The sequence below is a fragment of the Hyposmocoma kahamanoa genome, unplaced genomic scaffold, assembly GCF_003589595.1.
Source record: "Hyposmocoma kahamanoa isolate Upper Pololo Valley unplaced genomic scaffold, ASM358959v1 66, whole genome shotgun sequence".
In the NCBI taxonomy this organism is placed as follows: Eukaryota; Metazoa; Arthropoda; class Insecta; order Lepidoptera; family Cosmopterigidae; genus Hyposmocoma; species Hyposmocoma kahamanoa.
The window spans coordinates 14,068,742-14,086,974 of NW_020653854.1; the positions used below are offsets into that span (position 1 = coordinate 14,068,742).

At 36.2% G+C, this 18,233-nt stretch overlaps 1 protein-coding gene across 5 annotated transcripts in view; it reads right to left on the reverse strand.

The window, feature by feature from the left end:
- Nucleotides 1-18,233, reverse strand: part of LOC113231769 (methylsterol monooxygenase 2-2-like) — a 61,634-nt gene that overhangs the window by 18,193 nt on the left and 25,208 nt on the right. For 2 of the 5 annotated variants that reach the window (XM_026466289.1, XM_026466294.1), the window contains exons 1-3: nt 8,298-8,386; nt 7,967-8,202; nt 3,924-4,120 (exon numbers count right to left, since the gene is read on the reverse strand). In XM_026466289.1, coding sequence (XP_026322074.1) covers nt 3,924-4,120; nt 7,967-8,183 — 414 coding nt within the window. In that variant the 5' untranslated portion in view covers nt 8,184-8,202; nt 8,298-8,386. Of the gene's footprint in view, nt 1-3,923; nt 4,121-7,966; nt 8,203-8,297; nt 8,387-18,233 lie in introns of those variants that run through there. The other 3 variants (XM_026466290.1, XM_026466291.1, XM_026466292.1) reach the window with 2 other exon arrangements.

Sequence of the window (18,233 nt, forward strand, 5' to 3'; positions counted from 1 at the left end):
TAAAATTTCGAGTAAGTTCGAGTTTTTTTCTATGGTGAAAATTTTTAGGAATCATGTATTCACACCGTATATAATCAGTTTCACAATTTTTTGCTGTATATTTTTCCAAAGTTGTTGACTCAACACTTTCACGGTTATGCGGGATCAACCAAGGTTACGAGAGACAGGGCATAACGGATTATATCCGTTCGAATTGGAGCAGCCCGTTGGGGACGTACCTCCACCTTACAGAAGACTGCAGCTAAATAACACTACTTGGTATTGTTGTACTCCTGCGGTGAGTAAGGTCTTCTGAGGAGGCGCAGTACCGCCAGGAGGAGGACCTGTGTTAATGGGCATCCTACTCTGTGTACAAGTGAGCGTGACATGTTGGCGCGGTGATGAGGGAGACTCGGTGAAACGGCTTACCGTTTGCCGCCCGCGGGTTGAACGGGTTCATAAATCCAGGGATTACATAATCTCCGCCCTGGGAGGCTGAAATGCCAGTTTGTGAAAAATCCCTGGCGTAATGGCCGTGACGGAGAAGAAGACTGGAGTGGACCTGGTTGTTGCTTTAGGGAGGGACCGGGGGCTCTTACGCTCGCCGCGCCAGCAAGTCGCATCTCCGGCTATTGCGCATTGTAGGTTTGACATTGCAATTTTTTGCCCCTTTTGCTGTCGGTGCAAAGAGCCCTCGTTAAACCCTTTTTAAACTTTTTTATGCGGAAAAGAAGAATTAATTGAAATCAACGATCAACGGCCTCAAATTCCACGTTCAAGGTGGATTTAGGCAATACCAGGCGCCTTCACACCAACATAAACGCAGTTCTTCAACACTTCGAAACTGCGCGACCGACTCTATTGTTCCTCACGGAATCACAAATATCCTGCCCTGCTGATACTTCGTACCTATCGTTTTCCGGGTACAAGCTCGAGCACAATTTAGTATGTCGTGTCGGGGTGTACATGTACAGCCGGGAGGATGTATGCTGTCGCCGTCTTCGCAGCTTCAAAAACAGAGACCTGTCGGTTCGTTAGATGCGTATAGATCACGACGGCCACACTCGTATCTATTCGTGTCTTTACAGGTCTCACATCGAAGATTCGGAGACCACTCGTCTATTTGAGCGCCTTTCGCTGAGTTAGTGTTACTGGGAGTTTGCTTTGGCCTTTGTGCTCTCGCAACTAATTCATTTTCCAACTCGTATTCCAGTGTCGTGAACCATACAAGTTCCTTGTTGGACTTTCTGCTGACCACTCATCCAGATGAATATAACTGCCTTGTCTGGCTTGCATACAAACCAACCTCTCTCGGCTCGCTGGGAAGCGTTGTGTGTGGAACTATAAGTCAACAGACTGATGCTAATGTTGCAAAGCAATCTGCTTTTGTGGCTTGGATTACGGCATTCAAGAATAAGGATCCAAAGCTTCCTGACGCAAAGCGGAAACTAAATGCTGCCTCAATTTCGTCGGCAGAATTGGGGAGCGACTTGCACCCTTCGGGTGGCGTACTTTCTGGTCACTCGCCAAAGCTGCGGAGGGTAACTTTTGTTAGTCGACCTTGCCACCACTCCGTAGACCTGACGGTGATCTAGACTATAGCACTAAAGAAAAAACCGACTTACTGAACGACGACTACGAACGATGGCGGAGCTGCGCTACCTAATACCCCTTGGTGCGGTACCTTCATGCCGGAAATCGTTATAACGTAACGGCGAGTTTGGCAGCAGTTGCTTTTGCTCAATATTCATAAGGGGAGTGGTTCAGACGGTATACCAGCAGCGGTGCTTACAGTGTGTGCTCCGGAGCTGTGTCCTGTATTAACGTACCCTTATGCACTCTCCTAATTACTATCAAAAGGCCCGATATCATAGAAGACTGCCTACGTATATCCAGTGCCCAAAAAGGTGATAGATCAGACCCGTCAAATTACAGGTATATAGCCATAATCTCCCTTCGACGTCCCGTCGACGGCAGTTGCTCTGAGGGTTTGAACACTAACGCTGGTATCCCGCAAGGTTGTGTGCTGTCCCCAAAGCTGTTTTTGCTGCACATCAATGATATGCTGTTTATTGACGGCATTCGCTGTTACGCGGATGACAGCACGGTGGACACCTATTACACTGGCCATGCTAAGTCCCCTTGGTCTTTCGTAGAGGAGAGCCATAAACAACTTATGTCACGAACAAAAAAATCTCCGGACCTTCTCCACGGGACCCTTCTTGATTGGGGACGACTAAACTTAGACCAATTTAACCCCACCAATACACAAGTTAGCGCGTTCTCCACTAAAAAGATTCCATTTGCTGCAGACCTTCAGTTCCACAACAAGCCATTTAATATCTCGGAGAGCATCGGAATCCTTGGTGTCGACATCTCTTGTAACGTTCAGTTTCGTAGTAACTTAGTTAGCGAAGTCAAGCTGGCGTCCAAAATGCTCCGGTGTGCTCAACAGGGCTAAGCGGTATTTCACTTCGGAGCAGAGACTGCTACTTTATAAGTCACAAGTCCGTCCCCACATGAAATACTTCTGCCATCTTTGAGCGGGAGCTCATGGATGCCAGTTTGGGCCATTTGACGCGGTTCAAAGACGTGCTACAAGAATTGTTGACGATCCTGTGCTTACAGACGATATTGAACCACTGTCTTGGAGGAGAGACTTTGCCTCCCTATACCTGTTCTATCGCTTGTACAATGGCCAATGTTCTGACATAATGCCAACAGCAACATTTTATCTATATATACATATTTTATATATATTTATATGATATTTTTTATTTTTTAACATTTTGTTTTGTTTATGTGAAATTTTTACTTTTTTATTTATTTTTTCTATGTTTAAAAGCAATTTTTACTATTTTCTTATTTTAATTTTGGTTTGTTTAAATGAAATTTTTGCATTACTCTATGAATAATTCTAAGCATGAATAATTCTTGTCGTAGTCATTGTTTTCAGGATATTTTTTCCATAGGTAGAGGCCTGGAGACCTATATCACAGGGTATCTTAGTTTGGGCTCCAGCGTTTACACACAGCAAATGTTTTGGTTTACTGGTTTACAACACAATGTTATATAGTATTATTATAGAGTTGTGTGTAAATGAACTATATTATTGTTATTAATATCCTGCTCCAATAAAGAACTGTTATTGTATTAAGCCGTTTAAGGATATCCCCATTATTTTTCACAGTAGTAGATAGAAGCCTTATAAGTATTGCCTCACCATTTTCTTACTAAATGCTTCTTTCTACTGATTTTTTGCATATTTTTGTTTTTGATAACCTTTTTATTACATAACTGTTTAATTATGAGTTGTTCTAACAACATAACGTATAGACTACGAGTATAAGTGATTGTAACAACATTCGCTCATACGAAAAGTCATGCTTTCTCACGAAGGAGATGTTCGCATAGACAAATAGAATCTTCACAGCACTTTAAGATTTTATAAGTTACGGTATCTTTCTGAAACTTCGGCTTCAAGCGGAAGTTTCAGAAAGATACCGTTGATCGCTTATTTTTAACCGACTTCAAAAAAGGAGGAGGTTCTCAATTCGACGTGTTTTGTTTTTTTGTATGTATGTTACACGATAACATTTGTGAACTGATTTTGATGACTAATCTATTAACACATCAATCCATTTAAATTTGAAAAAAATATTCCACCTCTAAGGGTGACAGGGCGATGAATATTCTTTACTGAGATTATTAATTTCGATTGTTTTATTTTAACTATTGGCAATATTTTAAACAGCGATTAGAGAAGTTGTTGCTGTGCTTGATTCTGATAATAACTTAATTGTTTTGTATAAAAACTTAAGCTTATCTTAAACATAAAATTGATTGATAAGTTGATAAGGCTTTAAGAGTCACTGGAAAAATACAGACTAAATAAAAATAATGATAATGAATATATTGCATTAGAAATAAAATTAAACACTCACGTGCAAAAATCCTCCGATAAGGAAGTACATACTGAGAGACACGACGTGTGCACCTATAAATATTATACCGAAGTTTTCCATCTTCAAGTTTTGTTCCGTAAACAAGCTGAAAATTTCTTCTGTGGTAATATTCTGATTACTTTGAGTATGACCTGAGATTTGTTTTAGTGCTGTTACTAATATTATGACCCATTCTCCTGGAAAAATTAAAAAAAGAATAGAATAAAATATTGATTTGTTCAATATTTTTGTGAAAGTACTCCATTAGATTGTTATTATAATTCACACAAAGATCGAACAAACTAAAACAAAATTATAAATAAGTCAGCGACATAGCCATGACTTTGACTACAAAATTTTATATTACAAAATTTCAACGCAAAAAGTCGCTGGTCCAGCCGTACCGAAAGATTTTTTGTTTCAGTTTGTTCGATATTTGTGTCAATTCAGGGGTTACGAATGTGTGCGTTAAAAAATTATATAATAATCTCAATACAGAGTACTAAAAAACCGACCTCAAAAGTTCGTGTAATTACATTTATTTGCCAATTTTTATTGAAATCGGTTACCGGAAAGTGTGCGAAACCGGATTCATCCCCTAAGTTTATCAATCTATGAGGCGGAATATTTTCTTCAAATTCAAATGGGTTCATTATTGAGGTACCTTTTTTCCAACAAAAAGAAAAGAATCATCAAAATCGGTTCACAAAGTTATTGCGCATACAAAAAAAATACAGTCGTATTGAGAACTTCCTCCTTTTAGGTTAAAAATAAAATCTATTTTTTGTGATTTTCAGTTAACCCTAAAATAACATACCCGTTACTCACAGTAGATTAAGTTACATTGTTACAAACACTATTCATGTAAACGTATGAAATAAATAATTTGTTATTGTTATATAATTCATAGCTTTTATCCGAGTGAATATTTACGTTTAGAAAGTAATCATAATTATTATTAAGTACATTTTTTATTTTGACAGGCTTTTCATTTGATAAAACTCGAAGACTGTCATCACATAGACAGATACTTTGCGATAAAATAATTATACTTTGATTATACTTTACATAGAGGTTGTAGCTCAGTAGGAGGAAGGTTGCTACCCAATTCCAAGGCCGATGGTTCAACTCAGTATTGCCTACCTATATTACTTAATAATATCACTAATATTAAGTTTATTGAATATCACGATGTTTTTCTACCAGTATACTCAATGATTTATTTGTGAAATTACTCCACTAGTTCATATTATAATTATTAATACATAGATCGAACATAAGAAAAGTTCCTTCGATGCGGCTGGATTTGAACCAGAGCCTTCAGCATACCGTGCCTGAAGCTCTCCCAACTGAGCAACGGAACGAACGAACGAACGAAAAGCAGATCTTACGAATTTTTTTATGAACTTGTTGCAGATCTTTGTTTAGGTTTTTTAACGACTTTATGATGATAAAAGTTTATCTTCACTTAGCCAGTTATGTATGTAGTCACTAGTTACGAGTGTGAGTTATGAGTGTTTAGTAACAGTATTTCTCGCTGACAATGAAGGAAAACATGATGTGACATGTTATGGTTATAATTGTTCGACCTGGAACTGAGTACATGGAACTACTGGGAATAAACGGAAATCTGCATGTCGCAGAGGGTTCACAACTCTACTAAATGTGTAAAGTCACCAACACGCATTGTGCAAGCGTTCCCCTTAGAATACATCCCTGCCCAACAGTTGTTGTGTAATAAGTTGACGAAGACGATAGTATTTTTTTTAACACACTCAATATAACCCCGCACTATGGAAACCCTGTGTGGCGGTTACCATGGACACAAATCATACCCAAACTCACGAGTGAAATAAATGTAAGCCATACAAAAATTTCGCCCGGGCCGGGCACCGTACCTGGAGCGGTATTTTGTAATCGTTGAGACTCATTTTTCGATATTCGTTATGCGGTTTTACCGACGGTATCGATTTTGTCGACAAATGCTATTCTGTACACTACTTTAACCGATCATAACGACAATTCGGTTCGATATGTTCGTTAAGTTTCGTTAAGATTCGATATTTTTATCGGCTCTTCGAGGGCACCTTGTTTACGTCGGTATTCTTAACGACGCGCTTTTTTCTTATATTTTACTGTTAGATATTTGTGTTTTGATCGCATTAAGTGGAAAAAATTCACTTTTTGCCTTAAGGTAAGCCAAAATGTTTCGTAATTGAAAGGGTTCTTGAGTGTGTCTTGTAATCATTTGTTTATTTCATGATGCCGCGATTGTAGAGGTTAAGGTGAGCGACGTTTCCCTAGTAAATTCTCATCTCATCAGATATTTACCTTAGAGGATGGAAAAAATTAAGTAAGCAAATTGGAGTTCTGTAAATATTTACATATTTACATATCCGTCATTTTGCAAAAGTATTCAGAAAAAAAAAACACAAACAGTACGTAATCAAAACCTTGAATGTAACAAACTTCACAAACTAAATAACCATAGCTACGAGTATTTGTAAATAACTATTTGAACGCTCGATCGTGATTGGTCGAGAAACATAGCCTCCCGTCGGGATGTTCCCATTTCGTATATTTTCCGATAATGAAACGCTGACGTCACATCGCTGTCGGTAGGCATCGTTACTGCAGTAACGATTTTCGTTATGTGGATTTACAGAATAGCATAATCGGTAAGTTGACGATACGGCAACCGACGACTTTCGCTATCAGAGCCATACCAAATCAAAACAATAGCGATTACAGAATACCGCTCCTGGAACCTCTACGTTGCCACGTAACTGGTAAACATAATTTATTATAATTTTAAAGCTTTTGTAAATACAATTCATTATTTTAATTATTCAACAAAAAGTTTTTCTAAACTTGCGCAATTGAGGACCTTGTTACCTCACACCACTTTTGTCTGCTACTTGGTATTGTAAGTATTTATCATTTTTGTTAAGATTGGGGACCACGAAACGAGTCTCCCCGCACGATGTACCGTATCTTTTCTACGTCCGTCTGGAGCATCCTGGACTACCGATTGGCAAATCCTTTCACACGATGGCAAGCATTTAATACATGCCATTGTTATGATATTAAGATTACTAGACAAATTTATTATTACCAGGTACTGTAAAAGTTTTTAATTATTTATTTATTTATTAAATTTTATTGACCACTTCCGCCTTTAGTTGAAAGGGCGCATGTAACATTTAAAAAAAAATTGTATCTAGATAGAAGCCTTGATTAGAGATTAGGTGGATACTGTATGAAGTTACCGCGAGAAAGAAGTTGGTATTTCTTAATTTCAGTTCTTCCAACATTATTTCCTCAGTTTTGAGTTTTAACGGCGGCAGACGACACATAATGGTACAAAAGGCCGACTTAATAATAAAAAGCATTATCTAAAAGTTAACCTATCCGCTCACGCGATTCATGCGTCTCTGGAAGCATACCACACCTAGAGGTGCCGGCGATGATGTTATACCGATTTATCGGATATCGAAGTTATAACAGGTAAAAGAACTAATACTAATTGCTATTTCGGTAACTACTCTAGCAAACCATAAAGTTTTTAATGCCTGGATCTGTCATTTAAAAAAAATAAACAACTTCAAAAATACGTCACGACAATCGTGTGTGTTATTGTTTGGGCTGGTGATGTCGGTGTTTATTTATTGAAAACATACCGTAAGTTGCGTTTTTTAAGTTTACCCTGAATATAAATGTTTATAAACTATACTTTAAGGAGTAATTTCATGGTAAACATTAGAACCACTCAAACGGAATATTATGATATTAACCAAGTACACCAAAAATTTCATTAGTGCTTTTTAAGTGCAGGATTTGCGGTGTATTACTGCATTTTATTTGAGATGTTTTTGTTGTAGTACGGAGGGTATTTATTTAGCAATGCAGAATAATAATTTTTATTTATAAAAACTTGTATTTAAACTGAATCCTTTTCTAATTTGCGAAACCAAATAGCCGCCATTTTGCGGTAGGATGAGCGCATCGCGTGAGCGGCTATAAAAAAAAAACCAAAAATTTACCTCGTAATATGGATCCGAATGTGAAAACAGCAAGTGTAGCAACAAATGTGCTAATGAATTCTGGCAATCTCTCGAAGAACTTTTCAAGAGGCTCTGCATATCTTTCTATCCATTTGACGCCTTGCTGTAATGGATCCCAGTATTTTGGTGCTGGTTTCTCCTGTTTGACAGCTTCCTGGCTTGTTTCGCCGTTACGTTGTATAACGTCTATCGTCATCTTGGGCTTTGCGTTTTAACTGAAAATAAGTACAAGTCGAGAGTCAAATAACACACGTATATAAATATTTGCGAAATAATCTATTTTTAAGTCACACAAACATTGAGTACGTACCTACTTAGTCATGAGTCGTATTTTATATGACGAAAAATATATATTCTTCCAAAAATCTTTACCACGTCCTACAGCGATAATGGGCAGTGTTTAATGAACGATAATAATGTCACGGTCACCTTTTATGCAAATTATTAATTAAATCATTTGATAAAGTTTTTTGAGATTATTTTTAAGCTCTAATTTTCTGATAAATACTTTGTTTCATTTGATAAATAATATCCTGATATTTATCGTGATTTATCATGTCACGTCTGTAAAAGTGCACCTGTACAGGTACAAAAGCACTCATCGTCAGCTAGCAACAGCTGGATAGCAATAATAATCATATAATCAGTGTTAAATACCTTGTATTTATTTTGGTATTTAATTATGATTTATGTACTTATTAATACAAAGTTGGAACATTTTCGTTTTGTTGTTCTTTGTGTTTCTTTTTGTTGTTGTTGGGCTCAAAGCGTTGGTTTGTTTGAAAAAACAAATATACGCGATTTAAATCCGGAAAAATAGTTTCATTTCCTATGTTTCAACATCGCGAAAACCTAAGAACTCGATGTAAGTTTAACTTTTGACAAAGACATCATGTTGTTAATGGACACAACGATGAGTTACATTTATCTTTTTAATAACAAACTTTACAACTTTGGATTATAGCGTTAAAAATCGATAAAAACGGAATGTGTACATTCGCACACGATGTCTGTTAGGACATTTAAAAATCTTTCAATCTAGCACCGCATATCCATCTACTGAAAACAACACTTTTTGAACGAACGGAAGTGATGCAGCATATTATAAGAATTAGTCCCCCGCTCTGGCGCAATTTTATCAATATTATGAAGATAAAAAAATTTCATCACTTTTTTTTTAATTACATATACAGACTGGATAAAATATTCAACTATACTTCGGCTATTGATTTTCAAATAATAATAATTACAAACAACTTAGAAACAAAACCGAAAACTGTATTGTCAATAAAATAATTGTATTCACTAATTGAAAATATATGTTTTGCTAAAGATATTTGCTATGACTAGTATGATCACCAGCGAAACTATGCTTGGACCTGTTCATATTGTTTATATTTTGATAATGAAATCGTTTGACATTTGTCTGATTTTATAAATGTCAAGTGTTCGGTATGTCCGATATGAAAAATGTATTTCTTTATACTTTAGTTTTATTGTTTTATTCAAAGTAGGAGATCAAATCCAAGCAGATAGTCCAAGGCTAAGCTCTTATAACATTCAATACACACCGTGTTCTGTATTGTTGTGAGTCGCTAGTAATGGGTTAAGAGGATTCCGTAAATTATTTATAATTGGCCAGTAATTGCCAGACAACCACACCAATTACTAGGTCTTGAACTAGGAAATTCCTTGTATTATGAGTACCAGAGCAACGGAATTTACTCACACTACACACTACACCCAAACTAGAGCCAATTTAAAAATGTTTATTTCCGATATTGATTCTAACGGGAATTGAGTCCAGGACCTTCCCGTCGAGCGTCCACAGTGCTAACTATTGGTAAAATAAATACAGATATATTTTTATACTCGTAGCGACGCGTAGTAAGGCAAACGACAGCAAAACGGAAAATTTTCAAAACGAAAATGGTGACTTAAAAAATCATCTTATCCGCATCCGTGGCTTTCATTATTTTGAGTAATTAGGAGATCATGGCTTTTAATTTCCATTAGGCTTGAGAGCATTCCAGAGAAATGACATTGAAATTTGTGTCAAAGAGAATATTGCGGCGTACAAAATTAATTGTCGTAATGGCTGCGTACAATGGAGTGCCAAGCGGAATGGTGTCATTAAACATGATTATATAAGAAGCACAAAGGCGAAATGGTTACACATAGAAGCAAAATAATGCAATTATTATTTTTATACTAAACTTGATTCTATTATTTACGTTCTATTCTATAATATACTTAATTCTATTATTTATATTTGTGTGACGTTACAGCTTGATAAAGTAGTAGAGTATGTGACGGATAAACTGATTACGTGATTTCACACAGGTTGTTGTCTACTATTATTTTTTTACTTTTACCAGGATTGTACATTTAAAAAAATATAAAAGTTGTTCAAAGAATAGGAATAGTAAAAGGAGAATGTAGTGGTGGTGATAGAGAACGAAGAGGAGAAGAAAGATGCCAAGAAGAGGAACAAGTCATGGATTATTTATTAAGAATATCGTGTTATTTGGGTTAACCAAACTTAGCATAAAATTATCCACCTAGATTATGTTACCTACTTATACTGCTACGATATGAAATGAAAAAACAGAATTAATATACATTTGATTGATTAATATGACAGCAAATAATCTATTTTCATTAGGTATATTTAAAATACTTTCAAAAATCTTTATCATTCAGGGGTCATAATTAACACGTGCAAAAACAACGAAAGATTTTATTTAGTTTACAAACTTTCGGTATAACAAATGTTGGACGTAATGATTAGCTAAGATAATGCATTAATGGTATAAGTTTTACCAGTATAATGTATTCACTAAGATAATCTAACATCACTGGCGGCTTTTGTTTCTCATTTCGTTCTCTCGGCTCGCGCACCATATGGACACACTTGAAACCTAACCTAAAGGAAGTATGAATTCTCCAAAATTAATTATACGTACAATTAAAAATATTAATATTTTCATTTCTTATTTATGTGGATTCTAGCGTTTCTCGCTTCACTCGCTCAGCTCGCACGCTATAGTGATATGTCACCTTCGCTACGCAAGTTGTTACACCTAAGTTTCCACCTAAGTAACTCTGGGATTATATTTATAATAAATATTAACGAATGTTATATCTGGAAACTTATCTAGTTATATCAAGATATTATAACATTAATTGTACAGTAACATACTAACGGACTATAATAAAGGGTTTTTCAACAGGAACTTTGTCTTGTAAATCAAAACAAAACAATAAATTTAGATGACAATGATTCAAATTTTTATTGTATTAAAAAAAGTAAGGTATGGCAATTATGAATGAAAAGTGATATCTGGTAAATGTCCACCATGACCACAGTTACAGATGTCAATTATTTCATCAACGTTTTAAATCACTTTTTGACAAAATGTTGGGTCTATTTCGTCAATCACTTCACGAATTTTGAGTTTTAAGGCTGCAATCGATTCGATTGGCTCCGTATAGACTCTGTCTTTAACATAACCCCATAAAAAATAATCCAGCGGTGTTAAATAACATGATCGAGCTGGCCACTTAACTGCTGAATATCGTGAAATTATGCGATCGAGAAATTTGGTTTGCAATAAATTCATTGTTTCGGTGGCTGTGTGGCCTCCTTTTTTAAGTCGGTTAAAAGGTGATGATGTGTAGAATTTGCAAATGTTCAAACAAGAAATTAAAGCAATTCAACAAACTTTGTGGTTGAACGGTTTATACTGCAAGCGTTAGACGAGAAGGCCCCGCGTTCAATTCCTGGTCTGAATTGGTCCTGTTTGTGAAAAGAAATTTCGTAAACTGGTTCCAGTATGGATATTCTGGGTAGCGCCTCGGAGTTAATTTCTCTGATCTGGAACTCTTTAATTTTAAGTGTACTAGGTGGTAAAGTTGTCTGGTACATTTTTATTATTATAATTATTAATATTAATAATTCTCATTTTGAATATTAATATATTCTAACATTTCTTAAATATGTGTAATACCATTTTGATACTTCTAAAGGAATAATTACTTGAGTTAATCCCTCATAACAGCAAAGAAACGAGTTCTTTACCCATATTCCTAATTATTTTGAGTAACCTTCACCCTTTCACAAGTTAATACTCGAATAGCATCCAGGTTTAGAGATGACTTTGTACGAGATTATGTAGCTAATACTACCTGTTACAAGGACCTGTTAACCTAATGAAACTAGTTGGTAATAGGTATATTATTATAATAGGCATAATGGTTTGATGATATTGAAATCACATTTTATGTTCGTATTGATTTTAAAATCTTAAAGTTTTGAGTAAAGATTAGTACTGGTGAAATTAAGTAAGGATTGTTTTATAATATCAATTTGTTTTACAATTTTCGTACTTTAATTATCGTCTAATATTTCCAAATTAAATATTATCATATTAACATACTTTTTATTTTGTTACTAACGCTGTTAACTAATGGGTTTTATCCTGAATTAAATTGTTTGTTCTTATTATTTTTGTTTTACACTCTCGAATCTCCCATGTACTGAAATATTAATTTTGAATTTTTATATGGGAGAACCGGCGAACAATACGTGCCGGATCGAATAGGACCGCTTTCCAAATTTGTGTTGGAAGCGCTACAGAAATCCAACCGCCTTAAGCTGCTAGCGAGACTGACTGGAATTAATCGGTCTGGGGATGAAACAATTGGGAGCATTTCAGTGAAGGCCACATCCCACATGTCGGATGTATATGACATTATTAAAATCAGGGCAATATGTACGGCATCGTGAATATTGTGTATGTAATAACAGTTTTTTTTTATGAGACCACGTGACGCTGACGGGCCCGTCCATAACAGCCATTTATACAATAAGTTTGTGAAACATAACAAATGTAAGATTATTTACAAGCTTGACTCGTTTTTTTCCTAAACTGATAAGGATGAAGAGTGTTATGGATGATTTTCAGGTTAGTTTTCTCTACCTAATTTCGGTGCCAATTTTTATTATTTAAATATTCAAGAATATTTTGTGAATTAATATAAATTCGTGTGTAGTATCCTGAAATGTTATTTAAAATTTCATGAAAATATACTCGAGTACTTGAATAATAAAACTTGCCACCGAAATTAAATTAAAAAAAACTGAAAATCATCCTCATATACCGGCTATTCCGAGGCCGGTTACCTGTCACCAGATTGTGCCATACGTCACCGACAAGTGCAATACGTGTAGATTACTTATTTAGTTTTGATATTATATTATATGTATGTTAGTCTTTAAGGTCATTTGTCATAATATTTAAATGAATAAATGTATAAAATATATATTATTTATATTTCAAACTTTGTGTGTGTGTGTATCCTGTTTATATTCTTTCTATATTTGGAACTCTCACATAGTTTGCAAAAAATAAGAATAAATTCTATTGAAGAAGCTGTAACAGTACATTTATTGGCTGATACTAGGTTCGTGTTCGTATTTGTGCCTTTCATTCATCATTAATGACTACAGCCAACTCTATTGACCTTTTAGTAAAAGCGTATAATGCAAGGGTCTAAAGGTCGGTATCAGATCGTAGCACGAATTAACCTGTTATCTACGTGAAAGTACCTTCTAACCTTCTGATTGGCTAAAGATATACAAAGTAAATAACAAAGTGGAAATCCTGTAACGCATTGAGTTAAAATCAATCAATAGATATGCTGAATACAATACATATGTATTATGGGGACTGCTCCAGAGGCCATTTAGGAAGAAACCATCTTCCATAATCGCGGTGGCTTACAAATGAAAGTGTTACTCAATGAAACAACAATCAGTTTATTATTTATTATAAAGAGCATTACTGCGTTCCGGTTTTGAAGGGTAAGGGTGCTGGTGAAATTACAGGTATATGCGACTTGTCAACTTATGTCTCAGGGTGACAGGCGCAGTGGCAATGATCTTTATGATTTAAAGCCCTGAATGGCACAGCAACTGCTATGGACAGGCATGTAGCTTACCACCAGGCGCTCAACCTGTTCTTCCTGTCACTTGATATTATAAGTAAAAAATAGTAACTGAATATCTATACACACTTAACTTCACTACTTAAATATACTTAAATACACTTCACTGCGGAAATATATCGCGAATGATATATTTTAATTAGGATGCACTTCAAGGTTATTCCAAATAATCATGCATGTCTGCCGGCGCGGTTTTCCCTGCCTGCCTACTCTCTAAACAGTTGGCTAACCAGCGGGACTCAAACTTAAAGTTAAATAATTTTTATTTCATAGGTAAGCAAATTACCCTTGAAATCGTTATATTATATTATGTTACATTATATTACGTTACGTTATATTATAGCCATGATGGCTTGAGTGTCGAGCACCTACGCTATGCTGGAGATCATTTGCCGAGAGTTATTTCCTTACTGTTCAATGTATGTCATATACATTCATACTTGCCACCTGAGTTCGGACTGTTGTGATACCTGTGGTAAAGAATAAGACGAGAGATGCGTCTGATCGGACCTACTACAGACCCATTTCGTTGGCTACCGTCATCTCCAAGGTGTTTGATGGTATATTAAACTCTCGTCTCGAAGAGCATGTACAGTTTCATGATGCACAGTTTGGTTTCAGACCAGGGTTGTCTACAGAAAGTACGATTTTGACCTTGAAGCACACCGTTGAATACTATATGGAGAGGCGGACACCGATTTATGTTCGTTTTTTAGATCTCTCAAAAGCTTTCGATCTGATCAGATACGATATCCTGTGGGCGAAGCTCGGTTCGACCGGAGTGCCACGTGACGTACTGTCCTTATTTAAAATTTGGAAGAAAGGCCAAGTCAATACTGTGAGATGGAATGACAGACTATCTGAGCAGTATGGGTTGGATTGCAGGGTAAGACAGGGTGGGTTGACTTCGCCCAAGCTTTTCAATTTATATATAAATGAGTTGATCGCAAAACTCAGTCGCACACGCGTCGGCTGCTACGTAGATTATGTCTGCGTAAATAACATAAGTTACGCAGATGACATGGTGCTGTTGGCTCCGTCAGTCAGCGCTCTTAGAAAACTTGTTGCTGTCTATGAGTCATATGCCGCGTCACACGGTCTGGTATACAATGTATAAGAAGTCAGAGGTCATGGTTTTTGCGGCAGAAAGAAAGTGTCCTACTGTTATACAACCGATCAAATTGAATGGGGTAACTCTTAACAGAGTGTTTAAATTGAAGTATCAAGGACATTTAATTAAGCCTGATCTCAAAGATGATGATGAAGTGGAGAGGGAGCGTAGAGCTTTGTCAGTAAGGGCTAATACGTTGGTTTACAGGTTTGCTCAATGCTCTGCTGCAGCTATGATAACTCTTTTCAAGGCTTACTGTTCTTCTTTTTACGCGGGTAGCCCGTGGTACCGACATACACAAAAATCGTACATTGCTCTCCGCACCCAATACAACAATGCTTTTAGGATGCTATTGTGGCTGCCGAAGTTCTATAGTGCGTCTGCAATGTTTGCGGACAGAAAAGGATTTCTGCGGAATAAAATCGAACCTCTTAGAATTTACGCGATCTTTGTTTAAAATAATTTACTAACATAGTTTATAAGTCTGCAAGTAACTTAAATATGGCTTACGTTGTCCGTAAATAAATAAATAAATTTATATTGATTAAACTCTACTCCTCATTCGTAAGGCATATTCCCCTGAGAAGAATGAGCAAGATACTCTAGGGGTTGCTCTTTGTAAATATACATTTGAATACATTTATCATTTATAACATTTATATCTAATATCAAAATCGAGACAACTTGCATGAGTTAAAGGAGTCACTATCACGGAATTTTGTCTTTCAATTACGCAGAAGCTGGATAATAACTTTCAGTATAAATTCTTTAATTCACTATAGTTTTAAACGTCGTGAATGGCAAGGTTTGAATATCAACCGGAATTTCATTAAAAGACTTCGTGTAGACGGTTGTCAAGAACAGCTAGTCTATTTAAATTTTTCTTATTAATGTTATGTCTACCACTATTTTTCATTAAAAAATTACTATTCTTCTTAACATAAATTTGATCTTCTCTTTGATTGATGTCTGTTACAGAACTTCAATCAAAGAGAAGACGAAATTAACATCCGGATTCAGAACGCCCTCAGGTGTACTGCTGCTCTTCAAAAGGTTCTAGTATCCAAGCTCATACGCAGAAAAACCAAGATCCGTGTCTACAAAACTGTAATTAGACCGATCTTGATGTACGGTTGCGGCCACAGACCGTGAAAGAGGAAAATAAGTTGTCAGTGGCGGAAAGAAAAATCTTACGGAAAATTCTGGGGCCCACTCAAAAGGAGGATGGGAGCTTGAGGGCAAGGATGAACCTTGAGATTGGAGATCTAATATCCGCGCTCAATATTGTGAGAGAAACTAAAGCTGCGAGTCTCCGCTGGCTCGGACACGTATAGAGAATGGGAATAGATCTTGCCTCGAAAAGGAGTTATTTGGGTCTACCGAAAGGACGCCGATCGGTCGAACGTCACAAGTACCCCTGCTGCGATGAAGTCCAGAAAGATCTCAACGACCTCGGTTCTAGTGGCTGGAAGGAGCAGGTCCAAAACCGGGAGGCGTGACAGTATCTGGTGTCGGAGGTCAAGACTGTTTTTTACTTTAGTTTTAGTTGGGTTACTGCGCCACCGAGGTAAGTAAGTTAACATAAATTACATTTTCATAAATGTACTGTGACGCTAGTGTAGGAATGTTAATCTCTTAATTTTATCTCTTAAAGACACTTTGGGGCCCAGATTGTAAATTGCCCTAATCGCATGTTTCTGCAGGATAAAGGTCACTCCTGTCAGGCCAGGAGCGCCAACATTACAACATTAGGTGTAATTTTGCGTTCCATCTTGGCTGCTAACAGATTAACTGCATGCAGTCGAAACTCTACTGCATGCAGTTGAGACTTCAAGCGTCGATGTGAACGATATAGTCCAAGAATCAACAGTAGTAATTTAATCTAACTGCCTCTGTGGTCGAACGGTTGCTATGCTGGACTGCCACGCAGAGTTCCTGAGTTCGATTCCAAGGCCCTCCGGGCCTATATAATATAAATATGAATATGTGTAAGGCCTACATTTATTTCTCTCGTGAATAAGGGTGTAATTTGTGGTTGTCTATGTGTGTGTCATTGGCAACCGCGATACAGGGTTTCCCTAGTGCTGGGCTACGAGTGTGTCGGGTATAAAAAAATTAAAAATTACTTGGATATAAAAAGTGGCAATGGACATTCTAAACCAGTTGTAAAAATTTGTTTTCGTCTTGTCTTAATTTCATGTACAGTATATAAAAATCACCTTCTCTATAGCCAGATAACCCATCCACACAGCACGTTTTCGTTTTTGGCTTCGATTACGCCGGCGGTGCAACAATAGTAACAGAAGTAGAAATGTAAACGTAAAATTAAATAAAATTCACTTTGACTGTTCCATGGAATCTAGACTAAAGTTTTTTTTTTCATTTTAGCTAGTGTACTAATGCTGCCATCACTTACAGTGACACCACAACTCATATATTCACTTAACAAGTGTGCACTTGACTGTTATTGAACCAGCAACTAAGATTTCAATTTTTACAAGTAAACCAACGACTTATTCAGAGTATTGGTAAAAAAGGATAAATTATAGGTAATCACAAAAATTTTATCTAATAAGTTTTCCTTGAATCTAAGTATGTTCATTTCTTTGGTTAAATTCGCTTACTTAATTGCAAAAAGAAAATCAAAATGTTACAGTAAACTTTTCCGCAGCACATAGCCAGCAAGCCAGGTTGATATGACACGGGTTTTCAAGTAAATTAGCTGTTAATTAAAAAAAAAATTGTTAATTAAGAAAAAGTTAGTGTGTAACTTTAATTGAATGTTAATCTAATATCTAAGCTTTTAGACTTTTACCTTACCTTACCTACCTTACGGTTATATTTTTTAAACTGATGTAGATAACATGCTTATACCTTTTTATTCCTGAAAGTAGCAAATAGGTAGCAATTATTGGTGATACGAGTACATACTTCTGGAAAATCTGCTCCCTTCATGCTGAACAAAGTGGCCACCAGCCAGCCTGATATCAGAATGGCTGGTCAATTATTTTTTAAATTTCTCAGAATATATCAAAGGTAGCAATTATTTAGAATAGGTAGCAAAAAGGTAGCAATTCTTGAATATACACTAAGTGCCAGACGCCACAGGCAACCAGCCATCCTGAC